At 33.3% G+C, this 19013-nt stretch overlaps 5 protein-coding genes across 8 annotated transcripts; 1 reads left to right on the top strand and 4 right to left on the bottom strand.

Annotated features, from left to right (window-relative positions):
- Positions 1-603: 603 nt before the first annotated feature.
- On the bottom strand, positions 604-3642 carry LOC112457844. Its single transcript, XM_025021140.1, has 9 exons — positions 3428-3642; positions 3210-3277; positions 2985-3115; positions 2722-2827; positions 2512-2582; positions 2091-2392; positions 1709-2001; positions 1480-1599; positions 604-1375 (listed from the first exon to the last, which is right to left on the bottom strand). Exons 1-9 carry the CDS (start codon positions 3491-3493, stop codon positions 925-927), a joined length of 1608 nt encoding a protein of 535 aa, XP_024876908.1. The 5' UTR covers positions 3494-3642; the 3' UTR covers positions 604-924.
- Positions 3643-4663: 1021 nt separating this feature from the next.
- On the bottom strand, positions 4664-6312 carry LOC112457846. Its single transcript, XM_025021142.1, has 3 exons — positions 6029-6312; positions 5798-5917; positions 4664-5692 (listed from the first exon to the last, which is right to left on the bottom strand). Exons 1-3 carry the CDS (start codon positions 6289-6291, stop codon positions 5233-5235), a joined length of 843 nt encoding a protein of 280 aa, XP_024876910.1. The 5' UTR covers positions 6292-6312; the 3' UTR covers positions 4664-5232.
- A 35-nt stretch (positions 6313-6347) lies between these two features.
- LOC112457833 lies at positions 6348-8225 on the bottom strand. The gene is made up of 7 exons (XM_025021114.1): positions 7744-8225; positions 7526-7596; positions 7302-7426; positions 7039-7144; positions 6825-6892; positions 6408-6706; positions 6348-6356 (listed from the first exon to the last, which is right to left on the bottom strand). Exons 1-7 carry the CDS (start codon positions 7804-7806, stop codon positions 6348-6350), a joined length of 741 nt encoding a protein of 246 aa, XP_024876882.1. The 5' UTR covers positions 7807-8225.
- A 997-nt stretch (positions 8226-9222) lies between these two features.
- On the top strand, positions 9223-11754 carry LOC112457830 (methionyl-tRNA formyltransferase, mitochondrial). 2 transcript variants are annotated; one of them, XM_025021110.1, is made up of 6 exons: positions 9225-9662; positions 9784-9981; positions 10062-10181; positions 10445-10623; positions 10708-10899; positions 11058-11754. In XM_025021110.1, the coding sequence occupies exons 1-6, from the start codon at positions 9439-9441 to the stop codon at positions 11237-11239; spliced, it is 1095 nt and encodes a 364-aa protein (XP_024876878.1). In that variant the 5' UTR covers positions 9225-9438; the 3' UTR covers positions 11240-11754. The 2 variants fall into 2 exon arrangements, with proteins under 2 accessions (XP_024876877.1, XP_024876878.1); XM_025021109.1 differs by having other exon boundaries at positions 9223-9662; positions 10445-10899.
- Positions 11186-18512, bottom strand: LOC112457828 (PHD finger protein 14). Of its 3 annotated transcripts, none has more exons than XM_025021106.1 (14): positions 18227-18512; positions 16606-16767; positions 15559-15792; positions 15267-15478; positions 15020-15174; positions 14659-14933; positions 14131-14586; positions 13781-14072; positions 13490-13712; positions 13228-13409; positions 13003-13141; positions 12674-12927; positions 12442-12550; positions 11186-11852 (listed from the first exon to the last, which is right to left on the bottom strand). In XM_025021106.1, the coding sequence occupies exons 1-14, from the start codon at positions 18267-18269 to the stop codon at positions 11832-11834; spliced, it is 2757 nt and encodes a 918-aa protein (XP_024876874.1). In that variant the 5' UTR covers positions 18270-18512; the 3' UTR covers positions 11186-11831. The 3 variants fall into 3 exon arrangements, with proteins under 3 accessions (XP_024876874.1, XP_024876875.1, XP_024876876.1); XM_025021107.1 differs by having other exon boundaries at positions 15559-15789; XM_025021108.1 differs by lacking the exon at positions 18227-18512 and adding an exon at positions 16959-17164.
- Between the last annotated feature and the right edge of the window lie 501 nt (positions 18513-19013).

Here is a 19013-nt window from a genome sequence, read left to right as displayed (position 1 = left end):
TCAATCTAGTTTATAAATGAGATGATTTGTTGAGGATTGATAAAACAATTGTACAGCTTAATATTTATTTGGTGATAATATAGTTTGCAGATTAATTAATTGGTCCGCTATTCGTTTCACCCTGACTTTCAGAAAAGAAAATGTCTTAATGTTCTTTATTTATTAACATACGTTTTTTTTCTAATTATCTGGGTGATTCAATTTTTATCAGCGATATTTTAAGATAATAATAGACTAAAAAGATATCATCTGAATTATATTATAACGCATTTATATTAAGTTATAATAGTAATTACACTAAAAAAAACAAAGAATATCACAAAAAATATTTATACGAAAGAATGCTAATTCGTATAATTAACAATGATGATAATTTGTTACATACAGATGCGAAGTAAACTCTGAAACGAATATACGAATAATAAAGAATATTAGAAAGCAGATTAATATGTGCATTTATTTGTTTATACATTATTCACTTCTAACTATTTCAATAAATAGATACTTTTATATTTTACTACATCTGTATGTGATCATACATAAAGTTTCCGAAAAGAGAAAAAAAACAAAATATTTTTTTTATTGCTGAAAATCGATACGTACTGAAAATGCTGTATATTATTTTAGAAACATAATAGTCTACAACTGAAAGTATTAAGTATTTTCATAATAATATTGCTATTAAATTTTACAATTTTCTATATATATATATACAAATGAAACTATACGAATAAAAACAAAACCTGCGTGAATATTTATAGCCTCTATCTACAAAACATAACACAATTATCTAACCATCAGTTCTATTTTTAACAGTTGATTAAACGACATAAATTTTCTTCTAAAATCACAATACTGAAGTATATCAAGATGATTATATTTGTGTACATACATTTAAAACAAACCCTGGCTACATCATCAAAATTATTTAAGACGAACTATAATGTACTTGGTTGTAGTAAGGTTGAGATATGGTCCAACATATGCATCTTTAGAGGTGCCTTTTAGAAAATACCTATCTGCATAGTCTGTGTACTTTTCTGAGCATAATTTATGTTCAAGCATATTTGCGTCTTCATGTGACAACAAATTTATAACGCCTGGAGGTATTCCACATGTTGAGAACATATCACAATATGGTGTCAGATTACAAAAATTTGCATCAAACATCACAATGACAGAATTGCCAGCAATTAAAGTTTGCATTAATCGAAATAATAAGACGCTTTCTTTTTCCTCCCTAAGAATGATAACACCTAATGGCTTACGAACGTCCGTCATCTCTGCCTTTCCATTTTGATATACATATCCGTTCATGGGACATAAATATAAGAATTTTAACCATCTTGTCACTATAGCTGCCAATGCAAATTTACTAAAAAAGAAAAACGAAAAGATAATGATTAAATGGTTATCGAGAAAACATAAGTAAGATATACAAAAACATATAAAAATTTTTGGTAACATTTGATAATATACTTATTAAATTTTAATATGGACTCTAGTTTTGATAATATTTGTATTCTAGTCTTAATGGGCTTAATACTCCAAGTTTTGAATCCCTTCTCAGCTGACTCATAGCATCTTATAATATCATGGCTATAATAACAACACATTAATTGGTTAAATCAATGTAACTTTGTTCAATTTCTCAAAAATACAAGAATTATTGCAGTTAATAAGATCAAGAAAACGTATGCTTTCGTACTTTGTTGCATTTGCCCACAAGTTGTCATTATGCTTCCAATACAGGCCCTTTACAGGCTCTTGCCACGTACCATCGTAAAACAGATTAAAAATTGAAGTAAAGTTTATGTCCGCGATATGTGAGAGATGTACTACATTTACACTTTGTTCTGTCTCAGATGAAACTGATTCCTTCTCGCGAATCTCATTCAAGGTTCGTTGACTCTTTACATAGTCAACTATTTCTTTGTAAGGGAGAAATGTGTGACAACCATCAGAGAAATCCATATGTGTATTTATGAATACTGCGTGACACTAAATGATTAAGAAACAGATAAATCATTTTAATAAAGCTTAAGATAATTCTTCCCGATATATTGTGTTATCCAATTTAAATAATGTACATTTAAAGACAGCGCTAAATTCTTCGCAGCTACAATATCTTCGGACCATATAGATACTATATTTATTATATTAGTCGCACATTCATGGAGTTGAATATCTTTGAATGATTGAAATGTATCAATAATGAGTAACATCTCTTCATAAGCCGTAATGTCTGAATAATGTCTCTTCATAAGCCATACAAATTTTTCTTTCACTTGTTTCTGCACCCATATCTTATGTAAAAGACATTTATCTGTTATTATTAAACAGTTAATAACCGCATACATGTCTGAATCCTCTAGAACTATTATTTCTCTCTCTGTAAAAGTATGCTCTGCATGGGTACTTGTATCAAAGTTCTTAATTATAAAGTAAAAATACGTTTTTATGAACAGCACACGTTACAATATAAACACTATAAACAAATAGTTTTGTTACCTATCCCAACTGAACTTTGCCAGTATTTTATCTTTTTACAGGCTTTATCAAAGTCTATTGAGGAATCTGTGCTAGAATACAGAAAATATATAACTAATATTATAAAAAGTATTTAAAACATTAATTTTTAACGTAAGAACTTCTGAATTAATAAATATGAAAATAAGTATATTAATAAGTAAAATTTATATAATATATATATATAGTTACAAGATAGGATATAGCAAAAATGATTGTATTGCAGATTCATCACATATATTGAAGAGTGTAACCAATAATGGAAAGATAATCCTAAGAGTATCCTTCAACATATCACCTAGGATACAAAATAAAAACGTAATATAAGATTTTCATATATAACAACTTAATGCGTTCACTGCTACCCATTATTGTTACTTATAAAAAAATAAAAATGCAAATAATAATATTGATATACACAATTACACTTATAAAAATATAATATTGTACTGTACCGCTGACATACTTCATCTCTTGTTCATAAAATTTTAAATACCCTACAATAGTATCAATCACATCTACGTGTCTACAAACAGATTTAAAAGGCGATATGTTCTCTTGTATTAAATTTGCCAGTACGCCCAGCCTATAGATGCGAAAGAGGGGATATTAAAAATAACAAAAATAGAGAGCAACTTCCACGACTCTTATTATTCTATTTTAAAATTATCGTTATTTACCTGGTTGAAATAGAGATGTCAGTATTAAATCTTTTCTCGGATAACTCATGTATTTCTTTCAGTGCTGTCTAAAAATGCACACAAGAAGCAGCGTTGCACATAAAAAAAGAAAAACAAACCAGATTAAGGCTCTTCCTAATATTAGTCTAACAATAAGTTTTGCAAGTTATCCACGTAATGCATTATATTATACTTTGTGTGCATCTCAATGTACTCACTTCTTTGTCGTTCTTATCGTAATCTAGATTAGTATAATATTTATTTAATACTTCTAGTTGCTCCATGATTGTTAATCCAAATCAATATTTGTAACAAGATATAGAAGTTGTTATTAGTCGTTATCGTTGCGGAAAATTCACGAGACAGGAAAGGACAGATAGGATCGGTATTTCGCTGCTGGCAAATAACAGATTAAAACCTAAGAAGTGGGGATGCCGTGAACAAATCGCACATTGTTTACATTTATATGTACGTTCGCAGCAATAAAAACGTTGGCATTCTCCAGATGAAATTTCTCGAGGAGTAATTCTGGTACACAATCCTCTCGCCGCTGCGTCTCGTTCCTCAGATCGTGAAATAAAACATTTATTATATAAAACAAACCTTGATTTCCTTCGTCAGACCTGAAATTTATTATCGCCAAAAACTACGTGCCGGTACGACGCGGTTCTAAACACGAAAGTAAGGAATCGACTGTACGAGCATGAAGGACGCCGTGTTATTGGTCGAGCAAACAGGAAGAACTGATTATACATCATTGGGCTCGGGTTTAATTTTATTCATGTTATGATCTCTTTTAAATGCATGCATTCTTTTTAATCTTCCATTGACTTTAGGATAATCACACCTTTGGGATTATTGTGAGTTCTAACTAAATTAATTCTTGTTAACATAAATTATTAATGACTTGTTAATTATGAATTCAATAAACATGAAGAAGAAAGATTGATAATCGCTTTTGGGAAATCAATTTCAAAACTCAATCCAATTTTTAAATGATATGAGTGCTGAGGAATGAAGGTTAACAAAAACAGTGATATTTTAAGATAATAGACTAAAAAAATATCATCTGAATTACATTATAACGCATTTAAATCAAGTCATAATATTAATATTAGATATACTAAAGAAGCAAAAAACATAATAAAAAATATTTGTACGAAAAAGAATGCTGATTCCATAATTAACAAAGATTAATTCGTTGCATACAGATGCGAAATAAAGTCTAAATTGTCTAAAACAAATTACGTAATAAAGAATATTAGAAAGAAGATTAATATGTATTATTTGTTTATACACCATTCACTTCTAACTATTTAGCTAAACAGATACTTTTATACTGCTACATATCTGTATCAGATCATACATGAAGTTTTCGAAATGCGAAAAGAAACAAAACATATCTTTCTTTTTTTATTGCTGAAAATCGATAATTACAAAAAATGCTGCATATTATTTTAGAAACATTAGTAGTCGTGTAACTGAAAGTATTAACATGTTCGCAGAATATGTGTAATTCTCCTGCTTTCGTCGAACAAGTGGGTCTTTTAGGCCAGTTAAGATTTTCAAGTTGTAATGATGCCATAAAAAATCTGAAAAAATTCAGGTATACTCTCAAAGGCTTTAAGAATCTATTTATACCGTTATATATGTTTGATTCTTATTTGGGTTTTTTTTATGAGTCCGTAAAATCTCCGTAAAATTCGAAATGGAAATATCGAGTGAGTCTGAAAGCTCCATTTGTTCTGCGAAGGGTTAAGTACTTTCATAAAAATATTGCTACTAAATTTTACAATTTTGTATATATACAAATAAAAATATACGAATAAAAACATAATCTGCGACAATTTTTATGGCCCTTACCTACAAAGCGTAATATAATTATCCCATAACCATCAGTTCTATCTTCAACAGTTGCTTGAACGACATAAATTTTCTCTTAAAATCACAATATTGAAGTATATCCAGATGATATACTTCATGTACATACATATAAAACTAACATGTAAAACTAACATCAAAATTATTTAAAATGGAGCATAATATACTGGCATGTAGTAAGGTTTTTATATGATGTAATATATGTTTCGTTTGAGTTGCCTTTCAAGAAAATCTTCTCCGCATAATCAGTATACTTTGCTGAGCATAATTTATACTCCAGCATATTTATATCTTCATGTGACAACAAATTTATAACTCCTGGAGGTATTCCACATGATGAGAACATATCACAATATGATGTCAAATTACAGAAATTTGCATCAAATATGACAATGACAGAGTTGCCAGCAATTAAAGTTTGCATTAATCGGAAAAACAAAACATTTTCATTTTCCTCCCTAAGTATAATAACACCTACTGGCTTACGAACATGCATTGCTTCTATCATTCCATTTCGACTAACTGTAGAATATCCCTTCACAGTCTCAAATAAGTATGAGATTTTTAACCATTTTGCTACTATAGCTGCCAATACAAGTTTGCTAAAAAAAAAAGATAATTATTAAAAAGTTATCAACAATAAGTAAATATAGATAAGATATTATACAAAAACATATAAGAATTTTTGGTAACATTTGATAATATACTTATTAAATTTTAATATGGACTCTAGTTTTGATAATATTTGTATTCTAGTCTTAATGGGCTTAATACTCCAAGTTTTAAATCCTTTCTCAGCTGACTCATAGCATCTTATAATGTCGTCGCTATAATAACAATACATTAATTGATTAAAAGTTCAATGTGTTCAATTGTTCAATTTTTCAAATACAACAATTATTATTGCAGTTAATAAGATGAAGAAAACGTGTGTTTACTTTGTTGCATTTGCCCACAGGTTGTCATTATGCTTCCAATACATGCCTTTTACCGGTTTTTGCCATGCACCGTCGTAAAACAGATTATAAATTGAAGTAAAGTTCATTTCAGCAGTATGTGAGAAATGTACTACATTCACACTTTGTTCTGGATCACTTGAGTCCGATTTCAGTTCGCGAATCTTATTCAAGGTTTGTTGACTTACTTTTTGCTCATTTATTTCCTTATGAGGAAAAGTTATAAGGCCACCAGAGAATTCCATATGTGTATTTATGAATATTACGTGACACTAAATGATTAAGAAACAGATAAATCATTTTAATAAGGCTTAAAATAATTCTTCCCGATATATTATGTTATATAATTTAAATAATGTACATTTAAAGACAACGCTAAATTCTTCGCAGCTATAATATCTTCGGACCATATAGATACTATATTTATGTCAGTCGCACATTCATGGAGTTGAATATCTTTGAATGATTGAAATGTATCAATAATGAGTAATATCTTTTTATAAGCCGTAATGTCAGAGTAATGTCTCTTCATAAGCCATTCAAACTTTCCTTTCACTTGTTTTTGCACCCATATTTTATGTAAAGGGAATTTGTCTGTTATTATTAAATAACTAATAACTGCGTACAAATCTGAATCCTCTAGAATTATCATTTGTGTCACTGTATATAAAATATGTTCTGCATGAGTACTTGTACGAAAGTTCTTAATTGTAAAGTAAAAACTCATTTTTGTGAACGGCACAGCACAGATTACAATATGAACAAATATTTTTGTTACCTATACAATCTGAAATTTGCCAATATGATATTTGTTTATAACTGTCTTTGTGAGGTAAGACATCATTGCTAGAATACAGAAATAATATATGTCTAATATTAGAAGTTTATAAAACATTATTTTTTAATAATGAACGTTTTCCGAATTAGTAAGTATGACAGTAAATATATTAATAATCAAACGTTCTTTTTTATATATATGCATGCATAGTTACAGGAGAGTACGTATGAAAAATAATCGTATTGCAGATAGGCCACATATATTGAGAACCGTATATAACATTCTGTTAAAGATCATTATACTATCAGTTTCGGACATTTCTAGAAAACAAAATAAAAGTATATAAGAATATATAAGACTTCCATATAAGTAACAATTTAATACGTTCATTGGCATTTGTTCTTATTACTTATAACAAAACAAAGACGCAAATAACATAATATTTGTATAACTACAATTGCAAGAATAGTACCGTACCTTGAGACATCGAGTCTCCAGCATTAGTTAAATGCTCTAAAATGGTATCAATTGTATCTACGTGTCTACAAACAGATTTAAAAAACGATATATTATCTTGTATTATATTCGCCAGTGCCTCCAGTCTATAAATGCAAAAGAGAGAATATTAAAAATAACAAAGATAAAAAGGGACTTCTAATGTCTTTTATTATTCCATCTTAAAATTATATCATTATTTTTACCTCTCTACAAAAAAAACGCTTTCATCAAACCTTACTGTCTTAGATAGATTACATATTTTTTCCAGTGCTTTCTAAAAATACACCCAAGAAACAGCGTTACATAAAAAAAAAAAACAGACTCAGTAGGCTCTTTCTAATATTCGTATTAAATTTCATAACTTATCCACAACACTCTCTCTGACGTAATGTTATAATCTGTGCATATCAAATGTACTCACTTCTTTGTCGATATCGTAATCTAGATTAGTATAATATCCATTTAAAACTTCTAGTTGCTTCATGATTGCTAATTCGTCTCAATAATATTTGTATAACAAGAAATGAAAGTTGCAATCAGTCGTTATCGTTGCGGAAAATTCACGAGACAGGAAAGGACAAAAAGGACCGGTACTTGGCTGCCAAATATTATATTAAGACCTAAAAAGGTGGGGATACTGTGAACAGATCGCACACTGTTTACATTCACATATGTATGTTCGTAGCAATGACGACAAATGGCACAATCCTCCAGACGAAGTTCCTCTGGTACACGGATAATTCTGGTACACGGTCCTCTCACCGCTGCGTCTCGTTCCTCAGATCTTCGTCACTCGCGAAATAAGACATTTATTAAGAAATAAACATTTATTTCTATCGTCAGATTTGAAAATTATCTCCGAGAGCTACGTGCCCGTATATATGACGGATTCGAAATACGAAAGTGAGGCATCGACTGCGCGCGTGTGCGCGGGCGCGGTGCAGGCCGGCGAGTTATTGGTCGAGCAAACGTGAAAGACAAATCTAATTATCTATCTCTTGATACTATCTCTTTAAACGGTGCAAATACAAAGTAATTGTTGCGAACAAAGGGATCGAAGCTGAAGTCCACTTGGCGCTATAAATGTTTCAAAGCATAAATTTCTTTGTCTTAATTGATTAATCGTACGCTTCAAAGCATTTGTAGCGTTAACAAGTGTATCGACTCGAGTGTTGAACTAATTATAGACGAGATCTATTCGAGAAATTGGGGCAACGATATATGGCGCAAATATTTCAATGGACAAAGAATATAACAGACAACTTTCCTCGTAATCGTTGAAATTAAGGAGAAATTCTTCGATGAAATAGGAACGTAACTTTGGCCAATGACTTGGCGCGCACGGCGCACATGATGGTCATCTACACTTCTGCAGTGCGGGACACGTTCCTCGTGGCTGCGCTTAAACTGAGATAGATGTATAACGATATCGGGTAGACAGAAAGAGAAGATGTTTAACAGGTGCTCAGTTACAAGGAACAAACCTAAGGCTGTAGCTATATATAGATTTCTCGAGTATGTTCTTCACAACTGTCCCTAATTTGCATTTGACACAATTAATTGCTAATTTGCATTAAAAATATGGAATATAGGCGTATAATTAAACGAAAAAAAGGAGGAAAGACGAAAAGAAGTTCAATTACGAACAACAGGCTATAGTTCAATTGTTTCTTAATTTTCTCCGTAATTATAGTTAATTGTAATCTGCAACATGTGCAATTCTAAAATAATGTCGTAAATACTGTCGAACGAAATAAAAAAAAGGAATTCCATTGATGGTCTATTTTACATTGCATTTGTTTTCTCGCGCTTTCTTTTGATATCGATCGTAATTGTATGTATATTATATATATATATTTGGACGGATTTTTTGCGAGCGAAAAACTGATGAAAGTGTCATTTTGCCACGTTGCAATTCTGACGGGTCACTTTTGTGAGATAATTAGAATTAACGAAAATAATTTTTCACAACAGAAGTGTGTGCATTGGATTTGTTTGTCCAATACTGTCCAATACACATACAGTACATGTGCACACGCACTAGATCCATGTGCATCATGCGAATGTTTTTACACGTCGTTTCATATAGTTAATAAATCTTTTCTGTGAGAACAATATGCTGAATGCTGTATTTCTAACACGTGTAACAAAAATACACCTGTTCTTATACGAGACATTCAAGAGAAGTGATAAGTCACGCGAGATAACCTTTTCGTGCGGTGTGCATCACGTTCGAAAGAGACAATCGCACTCATTTAAAGCCGGTAGTCCCTGGAGTGTGTTGTTTTTCGGCCAGGATGAATGTTCCATGGAAAGCTTACGAGGCTTGTACAACGAGTAGTTAGTATTACTTTTGTCGATAAATCATTTGTAAATTTTGTTTGATATAGGTAATTAAATATACCACAGAAGTGAAGAAATGTGTAAATGTAAAATGTGCTTATGCAATTTTTGTCTACAGCAAAGCTGAGAGACTTTGTCGATTAGAAGTCGCAACGGTACCTACAAGAAAAAGGAATTTTGTCCGACAATTTGCGGAGGAGAAGGGACTTGTTATTAACGAATGGCCTCTTGCAACCAACCCGCAGGGTTTTCATATCGGGATAGTTGTTTGCTTCGGCCATCTGATACCATTAAGTATCATAAATTCCTTCCCATTGTAGGTCACTTTATTTATCTTTAACATATCCAGCCTGTAAACATGGGACACGCAATTAATATATCCATCTTTTATTACAGCGGTATGTTAAATATTCATTTTAGTCTATTGCCGCGATGGAGAGGAGCATCTCCAGATATTTATGCTTTAATGAACGGAGACACTCAGACGGGAATTACAATTATGAAAGTGGCAGAGAAGTAAAGCCTCCTTTTTAAAATTGGTTTTCTAAAATATGTCTAAGAAATCAAGTATCAAAGAATATATGAGTTTACATAAAATTTCTTCCTAAGAGAAAAGATTTTCTAAATATACATATATTTTGTATATTTTTTTTCAATTCTTACATCGATAAAGAGAAATGTCAGTTATTTACATCCAAGTTTTATTGGAAGAAAGATGAATATTATAATCTTAATATTATCTGGTCGACAGTTCTTCATTATCTCTATGTTACTTGCAGGTTTGATACTGGAGATATAGTAGCACAGGAAAAAACAGATATTCATGCAGATGAAACTCGACCAGAATTGAACATGAAGTTAGCAAAGCTGGGTGCAAATGTTTTGATCGACGTGATTAGAAAATTGCCGCAAGTACTATCTTCCTCGAGACCTCAGGGAAAAGTAGGCATAACGTATGGTAATTTGTCTTTGCTGCTAAGTAACAAGATACATTGGTATTTAAATTATTTCACTAATATTTCTCGATGGTTACACTTTGTAGCACCTAAAATTACATCAAAGATCGCTGTAGTGAAATGGGACGAGATGACGGCGAAGAATGTTTATGATCTGCATCGTGCTCTTCTAGGATCGTATTCGTTAAAAACCAAGTTTGATGGCACGGGTATAAAATTGTTGGATGTCCGGCAGACGTCGATATCGTCGACAGGTGTAAAAAATGCGGATGTACCAGGTAATTAATCATTATTCCTGCATGATTCGCTGTGATACTAAGTTTAGTATCAAGGATTGAAAACAGTTTATTCCTAGGAAGAAAATTAATTATCTGAAAATGTAATTATTGCATATTTGAAGATAAAATGTGCGTGATTAATGTGAAGCCTCTTCCAGGTTTTGCGAAATTTGATTGGAAAAGCAAACAGTTAATTGTGACATGTAAAGGACCAAGTTGGATCTCAGTAACGAAAGTGATTGTGGAAAAACGTTCAGTTATGAGTGCACAGGCCTTTGCAAATGGATTTATATTAGGCAGAAAGAAAGATGGCATATTATTTCAGAGTAATATTACATAATCTACAGCGCTGCTTCTGACTCCAACGCTGTTCTTTTGTAAACCTATGACAATTTCTTTCAGAAGTAGATAATGAACATTAAATTTTTATTTACTACAATAGTAAGTTTAACTTAGAATGTACAAAATGTAATATTGACGCAGTGACTGTTGCAAGAATCAAAAATTACTAATTATATTTAAATGCTTTTTAAAATAATTGATACGATGAATTTTTCATTTCTGATTTTCTAATTTCGCATTTAAAATAGTATCATTCTTGTCTCATGCGAAAATATTCTTTTGTATATTCCTTTTCTTCTAGCTATATAATTTCAATATCTCTTTTTCGTAGAATTGTTATATAAAACTACAAAGCATTACGAAAAAATCAGTAAAAGAAATAATGAGAAATAAGTAGCGCGAACTATGCTAAGATTCAAATAAACCAGTTTTAAGTGGAACTTGTAGATTTTCATAGAATTCGTTTTTCTTTAAATTACAGAAAAGTATGTCTGTTCTATGTTTTCGTGTCTTACAAAAAAACAGAATAACATTGAATGCCTTATTTATATAAACGTAGAATTGGAGCTGCAGATAGAAAATTGTTGATATTAAGTCTCAGTTTCAGAGGCCTGAAATAAAAGAAATATTTTTACTATAAAAATTTCTTTCTTTTATTACATTTAATGTGCCAATGATATATATCCACATTGACGATATTACGCGGAAGACACAAAGGAGTTCAGAATGCTTCAAGACATTATTCTAGTTTGCTGTACATACATCACAAAATAAAAATAAATATAATAATTTAATTTGCATTAGGCAAAAAAATTTTCTGTTCCTATTCCCCTGTAATATTAATTTTTGCATTCTTATAAGACGATGTATCTATCCTTTCAGTTTGATTCACCTTATGAAATCAGCTCAATCAATTTACTCATGTACATTTCAGATTGAAGTACTTTATATTTTGTCAGATTTAGCTTATTGTCTTTATTAATTCGATATCGATGTATGTGCAATTATCCCGATTTATGTTCGTTCTCTTATATGCTGCATAGAAAAAGATAAAAAAATTACTATCTAAAAAAATAGTTTCTTTTACATTGTATCGCTATTTATTAAAAATTGTATGTATACTTAGACAAAATAGAAAGTACATCAATCTAATATTAAAAAATATTGTTGTCTATGGACAGTAAAAATTTATGAACTTACACTAGGGTCGCAGTCGGCACAGTGCCACGAATAGCCTCTCCTTTTCGGAGACTTTTTCACAGGAGGATCTAAGCATGTAAAGTGATAGCATTTCTTACATTCGTCACACCTGAAACAGATATTAAATGCGTAACATAAAAGATTTATTACAACGACATTTCTCAATTACAATTTCGGAGTGTCTATAATTTTAAGATTTCAGTTATCATTTGTTGTAATCGGTAATACTAACATAACGAGATTTTGGTTGGTGCCGGAAGTATCACAGACGTTACACTGTGTAATAAGGTCCGTATCTTTTCCTCTCTTCGTTCCCGTCGACAGTCGACCACTACTATTCACGGATACATTTACTGGGGGCACGTTTGCAGCCGGAGGTGGCACAGGTGGCGGTGGCAATGTAATTTCAGTGCTCGAAGTGGCCACAAACATTTGCGGACTCGATTCCGAATCTGTATGTCCCTCCGGTCGACGAATTGGTTTTATCTGTATTAGATTAATTGACGTTAATAACATTCAAATCAATGTAGCGATAAAATAAAATAGAAAAATAATAAGTACTTTTATTGTAATCCTTCTATGAATCTCTGGTTGGCTTTGAATCTCTGGATTTTCTATATCTAAACTTTTTCGTTTATGCTTTCTTTTTCTCTGTTTGATTCCAGTTATCGGATCCGGAGAATATCTCTTATGCTTTTCTCTAAAAAATATTAAATCATTTACTACTGACTTTTACAAATATAATAAACATATCTAAATTATTTCTTCAGACTATTTCGTACATACCTTCTTCTTTTTTTCCCACTTCTTTGTGAGACCACTTCCGTTCCATCTGCTGAAGCTACCATATATTCTGGTGAACCTTCTCTTATGGTGATATTATTAATAGATTGTTGATTGTACACCGACTCAGATACTTGCGTCGGTTCTACGATTAACGGTTGTGGTCCCATTGGTTTAATAGTTAGCTGTAAAAATATATTCGCTTGTACATACATGCATATTAACGCTGTCAAGTTAAATCTTCGTTTATTTGTAAAACAAGTACTTTTGGTGTCGTATGTATATCGGGAGTAGTAACGTTTGTTACATTACTGGTGGAATTTTTTGATGTAGTAGGCGTACTTGGTGTCATAGCTACTTGCACTTCCTGTGGCGGTGTAGGTGTTGAGTTAGCCTCATCTTTACAATGTCTTAATTTACGTGGTGCCGATGTGTCCACACGTTCCACTTCTGATCCCGAGGATTCTTTGTCGCATTCAGAACATTGCCTGCAAAATTACATTCAAAAATTTAACAAAATAATTGAAATGTCCAGTATTCATGTGTTCATACATACCATCCCATTTGTCTTGTTTTCTTCGGCATTCGCGCCAAAGGCGGACTCAAACAAGATAGATGATAGTGCAAATGGCATGTGTCGCATTTAGCGAGAAGATGTTGATTAGTCGAGCGTCTGCAGATGCCGCATTGATGCCGTAAGGTCGTCAGCTCGCTTTTGTGATTTTGTTCTTGCGCCTGGCTACTTAACACTCTACCCTCGCGTATACCTTCGGCGCCTTTGCCCACGGGGAGTGGAAATCCGACACCCATTTTCAATGCGGCTGCGGTAGGCACGCCTAATCCTGTACCTGTAGAAAAGGCTTCATGTATTCATTGTATTAAAAAAATCTAGGTATCACAACTTACCAAGTGTGGGTGCTATTCTTGGCTTCACTAGATCACCAATCGACGGCAAAGGCTTCACGAAACCAGCGCTTTTAAGTACTTGATGATACAACTCGATCTTTTCTTTCAACGTCACGTTTACTCTAATCTGCTCTTCATTATCCTTCATCACTTCGTCGTACTTTCTATCCAATCTCTGTTGTTCGTTCAATAACTGCGAGTTGATATCGAGAAGTTCTTGCAACCGCCTCTTCATTGACGTCACGCGTAAATTGCGATCCAAGTAATAGCCGATAAATTCTACACTAAAAGCGGGAGCAATATGCCATTTTTTTCTAACATCGACTAATGCCACCAGCTGAGATTCTTGTGCTTCTAGTGCAGCTGTATCTACGCCCATTAATTCAGCCTTTCTTGCCAATTGACGGCAGGCGGAAGCAGATGTAGTTAATAAACGTGGCATTTTTTGTGTCGGTACTACAATTAATATATACTTAGAAAGATATTAAATGCCTAAGAATATATATTCGAATGAAAACATCAATTCACCCCATGGTGGCGGACGCGATGCCTTGTGAGCTAAATATTTGTGTCTGTGCTTGGCCAATTTCCTTTGAATCCTACGTTGCTCGTCTGTATCTAAGTGATTAGGTTGCTTCAACATCTGTTGCCGGTACTGCGCACGCATTTGTAAAGCTAGCCAATTACGTCTACGTCTACGAACGAGAGATTTATCGGAGTGCAATTTGCAATGTGCATAGAATGGATCAGCTTGATCGACTTCCTCACTGTGTGCTTCAGACAGTAAACCCTCTCTTTGCGCACTGTAAAAATCATGTCTCGTATTTTATACCTGTAGCACAAACTCTGATAGATAATAATATCGATATATTCTCAACAAAAGTATTACCAGGTTACGTGAAAATACGTATGGCACATCCCGGCATCACATTCAATACATACGCCTGTGCGCGCGTAACACGAATCCTCACATAAAGAACATGTTTTCGCGCCCCACTTACTATACGCCATTTCGAACAGTGTTACGCTCGATAAACGATCTACCTAAAATACATACATAAAATTAATAAGTATTTATAAATTACAAATGTATAAAATTATATGCAATTATTACACACAGTATGAGATTTACTTACTTCACCGAAAGCAACACCGGGTACATAAAGAGCACATACTAGATGAACCCATTTTCCGACGTCTGTCTCTTTGAAAATTCCACCCTTGTTAGGACAGAGCTCGCACGATGGATCTTCAATTCCTGCGCTGCAAGCTTCGCAGAACCATGGTGCCGATTGGCATAAGGAATCAGTGCTGGAGAAACTTTCTACGTCAGATACGCCGTAACAACCTAAAATTTGATTTTTACTCGTAAACGTGTGTAGAAACTCTTGAAAAACAAGTGCACTAATATTTTAAATTAATATACACCTTCGTGAACACTGACTCCACATCCATCGCATTCGACAATCTCGTTTATATCGTCACTCCTGTCTCCTAAGCAACCACAGCAAATTAATACTTTACTTAGTTTATCATCAAGAGGAGCACCCTTTAGAGCTTGCTGGCGAGCTTGTTCGATCACATCTCCTACTGTTAAACCAGTGCCGTCTTTTCCTCTCAATAATGGATCTCCCAACGAATCATCAGATTCTTCAGATACTTCTTCAATAAAAAAATATATCTTAACTTACATATCACTCTATATTGCAAAAAAAATTTCTTTCTTTCCTTATGTATTTTCTTCATCTTTTTACAACAAAATTTACTTCCACAATAATGTCATTATTCGATAAAAAATTATTTATTTTCGAGCACAAGAACGAGAAAAATTCATCATTTCTTATAGCTTTTTGGACTCTGGATACGATGCCGTTTGCCAAATTGCTCTGTCACAACTTGGAGAAATTTAGTCATCAGCAGTTAAAATCGCAAAAAGAGCTGTTTTAATGTATTTTTGCATATTATAACGATATGTGACGTGTTGAAAAATTTTATTGTGATAAAAATTAAATATATTATTAGGACTTTTTTTTAGAGTCTATTGCATCAAAGTTGCGATCATTAAGAATCTATGAAATATTCTTCGCTATTCAAACTGAGTTTTTCAGGTCACTGAATATTAATTTGATTTTAAAATTGAGAAATTCAAAATGACGGAGCAATATGGCGAATATATCAAAATTAAAAATGGTCGAAGTTTTACTTTTATATTATTCGCCATATTGGCTCTGTCATTATGAATTTATCAACTTTGACATCAGATCAATATCCAGCGACCTGAAAAACCTTTAAGAGTTTGGATAACATAATTAAAAAATATTTCATAGATCTTTAATGATCCATGTAAGTCGCAACTTCAACGCAATAAGAGTAGACACTTTTTAACGCTTTTTTACATTACTTCTAATAGTTCTATGCCGCATAAAAATATACTTCATAGTCGTAGCATCAATGCCATCAATAGCACTAGCTTACCTTTCGCATCGTTAGAATCTACAGAATCGTCGTCCGACTCTTCACAATGGTCTTCAATCCTAAAATCACTATCATCCGAGCTCTCACCAAGATCAAAGTCGAGCAGGGACTGGTGCGCTGATTCCACCGGCTTCACCCTTCTCTTTTTGGGATCTCTTTCAACTGAAAAGAGCAATTTGATTGATTTTTCCCGAGTATAACATTTAAATATATTTTATCGCAATCCGATACGTAGAAATGTGTTATAACTAGTATTACACTGAAAGCTGCATTGATTTGATATATTTCTATGAAAAAATAAATATAATACGAGCAAGTTTTAGGTTATGTTTCCCTAATATTCCCGTACGTACATGTGCTGGTCATAGTGGCTTAAAATGTGGGGGGAAACTTTTATCAAAATCGGAGTAGTTCTTCGCGCAACCTATCAGCACGTTTTTCGTACAATTCTCGTCGAATATTCCACCGTATTAACGTCCACTACATTTTTTGAAAGCTCTCCCGTCAAGCACGCCACTTACAAAGGACACATACGCGTACGCGCGCGCATATCACCGATAACGCGCTAGGTTAATTTTATACGTGTCAGCAAATGAGGTTGCCATAATAATAAAGTAGTTGATTATGGTCATTATCATGCATTCACAAAGGACAAACCGGGTTGTTTATTATCATAATGCTGAAATAGAATTAATAATGTATCAATTGCGATAATAACGGTAATGATAGAAACTAACATACACGCTCGCGCACATGTATTACACACATGTACACATATCACACATGTATACACACATCACAGAAATATAATGGACATTAATATACTTGTAGAACATGTAATTTGCTGCAGTGCATTTAGCATTAATCAAATAATACAACTAATATTGTTTATGTTTGCTTAATAACTTGAGCATAATTTCACGTATACAGAAGTTGTAATATCCATTGAATGACATGGGAAAAAATATAGAAGAAAGAAGAAATAGATATACAACTTTTAAATATGGCAAAAATATGAAATTGCTTAATATGACAAATAAAGAGATGCTCGGTTAATTCACATTATTCGCAAATAATTGAATTTCACTTATATTAGCTCATAAGAGAAATTGTACGAGCACTGAACTCATCCCAGATAACACGCATGTCCCAAATCTGGACATGATGTCTCAAAGACGTCATTAAGACGTCTTTAAAAGTCTTATAATACGACGTCTTCGAGATATCTTCATGACGTTTTTAAGACGTCATAATGTCATGATTTATTGGGACATTACGTACACTGAGATGGTTCAATCACTGCAATTTATGTATTTACTTAACGCAAACGTGCAAATTTTCTGCAAGTTACTTTCTAAATTTATCCCAGATTATGTGGCTTTCTACTTGGCAGATCGACCATTAAAAAAAACAAAGCAATTTTCGCTTCCTCCGGTTTCTTCGGAACCGAGAATGGGAAGAAAACACGCAGGAAGTTATTTTGCGCTCCATCGACTCCGATGTGTGTCTCGCGGTCTAGACACTGTCCTCTGCGAACCAGCGTACGACATGTATTTTATACCGCATCTACGGGACACAAGCGCGGGAATTATTCGCATACGGATATCAGAGCACAACTTACGCATCGTTTTGTACAGGAATCCAACGTCGTCGTCCTGCGACATTTCCTCGTTGCAGAGAATTTCGTACGCCGACGTGGAACGTAACGGCGGCTTCCTCGGCTACCCCTCGGACGAGTACATCTATCGGGGTGATCCCGTCCGGCCAATTCTCCCCCGGAGATTTACCGCCTCAGGAAAACAGGTCGAAGTTCGCAGGGATATCAAGCGGGGAGAAGAATTATTTTCGCCCGGCGTTAATCCTGTCCGCAACGGTGTCCATGGCATCGGACGACGCGGCGCCGACGCGCCATGATGCATTTCACGCGAGTCCTTCAGCGGGAAGTTCAATCGTAACACCTGCCGACGCGCGGCAGGGGAACTCGTGCCAATAAAGTCCACGTACGGCTTTAAACTTTCATAACGTTCGTCTGTGTATAACGTACGTGATCGATATTTGTAGAAACAGAGAACTTGCAAGTTCAGCCGTACCATGTATATTAACTCTACACATTACTCGTGTGAATTTTTTAAAATGTAATTACTCGCGTGGGATGTATTTTACACTCCAATGTTACATTTCAGTTTTCATTAATTAATTCTCTTTTATGAGCTATAATTAAACAAAGGTTGATAATATTTTGTACGGTTTGTATAAAAATGTAAGCGCAATTGACTTGAGCCCATTTTGGATTTTATTTCGTAAAAATTTTCTATTAATTTACTATTGTTTATTCAACAAAACCTTCCGGTAAACATAATGCCTCAAATCGGAAGAAATCTTAAAGACGTCATATCTCCTGATTTGAG

The sequence above is a fragment of the Temnothorax curvispinosus genome, unplaced genomic scaffold (assembly GCF_003070985.1).
Source record: "Temnothorax curvispinosus isolate PA1 unplaced genomic scaffold, ASM307098v1 QBEX01008353.1, whole genome shotgun sequence".
Taxonomy (NCBI): Eukaryota; Metazoa; Arthropoda; class Insecta; order Hymenoptera; family Formicidae; genus Temnothorax; species Temnothorax curvispinosus.
This window is presented reverse-complemented; position numbering and strand designations above follow the sequence as displayed.